The 358-nt window shown below is 70.4% G+C and overlaps 1 protein-coding gene across 1 annotated transcript in view; it reads left to right on the top strand.

The window, feature by feature from the left end:
• Positions 1 to 6: 6 nt before the first annotated feature.
• FGD3 (FYVE, RhoGEF and PH domain containing 3) overlaps positions 7 to 358 on the top strand; it is a 55,529-nt gene continuing 55,177 nt past the window's right edge. The window contains exon 1 of the mRNA XM_014529504.1: positions 7 to 130. Within this exon, the coding sequence (XP_014384990.1) occupies positions 59 to 130 (72 nt within the window). The 5' untranslated portion in view covers positions 7 to 58. The remainder of the gene's footprint in view (positions 131 to 358) is intronic.

The raw sequence follows: 358 nt of genomic DNA on the forward strand, positions 1-358 counted from the left end.
ACTGCACCCTGAGGCGGCCCCAGGCAGCAAGACCACCCGGAAGGAGGCCAACAGCGACATGGGCCAGGACAGCGGCCAGGAGCCAGCGCCCGAGAACAGCCCCCCGGGGGTCTGTGCAGACCTGGCCAAGGTGGGTTGCCCTCCTGCCCAGGATGGGGCTCCTCCAGGGGGTCTGAGGTGGCAGTGGCCTCACTCCCGCTTGGTGCCAGTAGCTGGGTGCCTGCTCAGACACGTTCGCAGAGGCCCCTGGGCGGTGGGGGAGGGGGGCACACACCCAGTCGGCCCTGGTCTGGAGCCTGGCTGCCTGTCTCAGCAGGAGCCGTGCCACCGCCAGCGCCCTGGGCTTGCTGTCTGCCTT

Source organism: Myotis brandtii, unplaced genomic scaffold (assembly GCF_000412655.1).
Source record: "Myotis brandtii unplaced genomic scaffold, ASM41265v1 scaffold684, whole genome shotgun sequence".
NCBI lineage: Eukaryota > Metazoa > Chordata > Mammalia > Chiroptera > Vespertilionidae > Myotis > Myotis brandtii.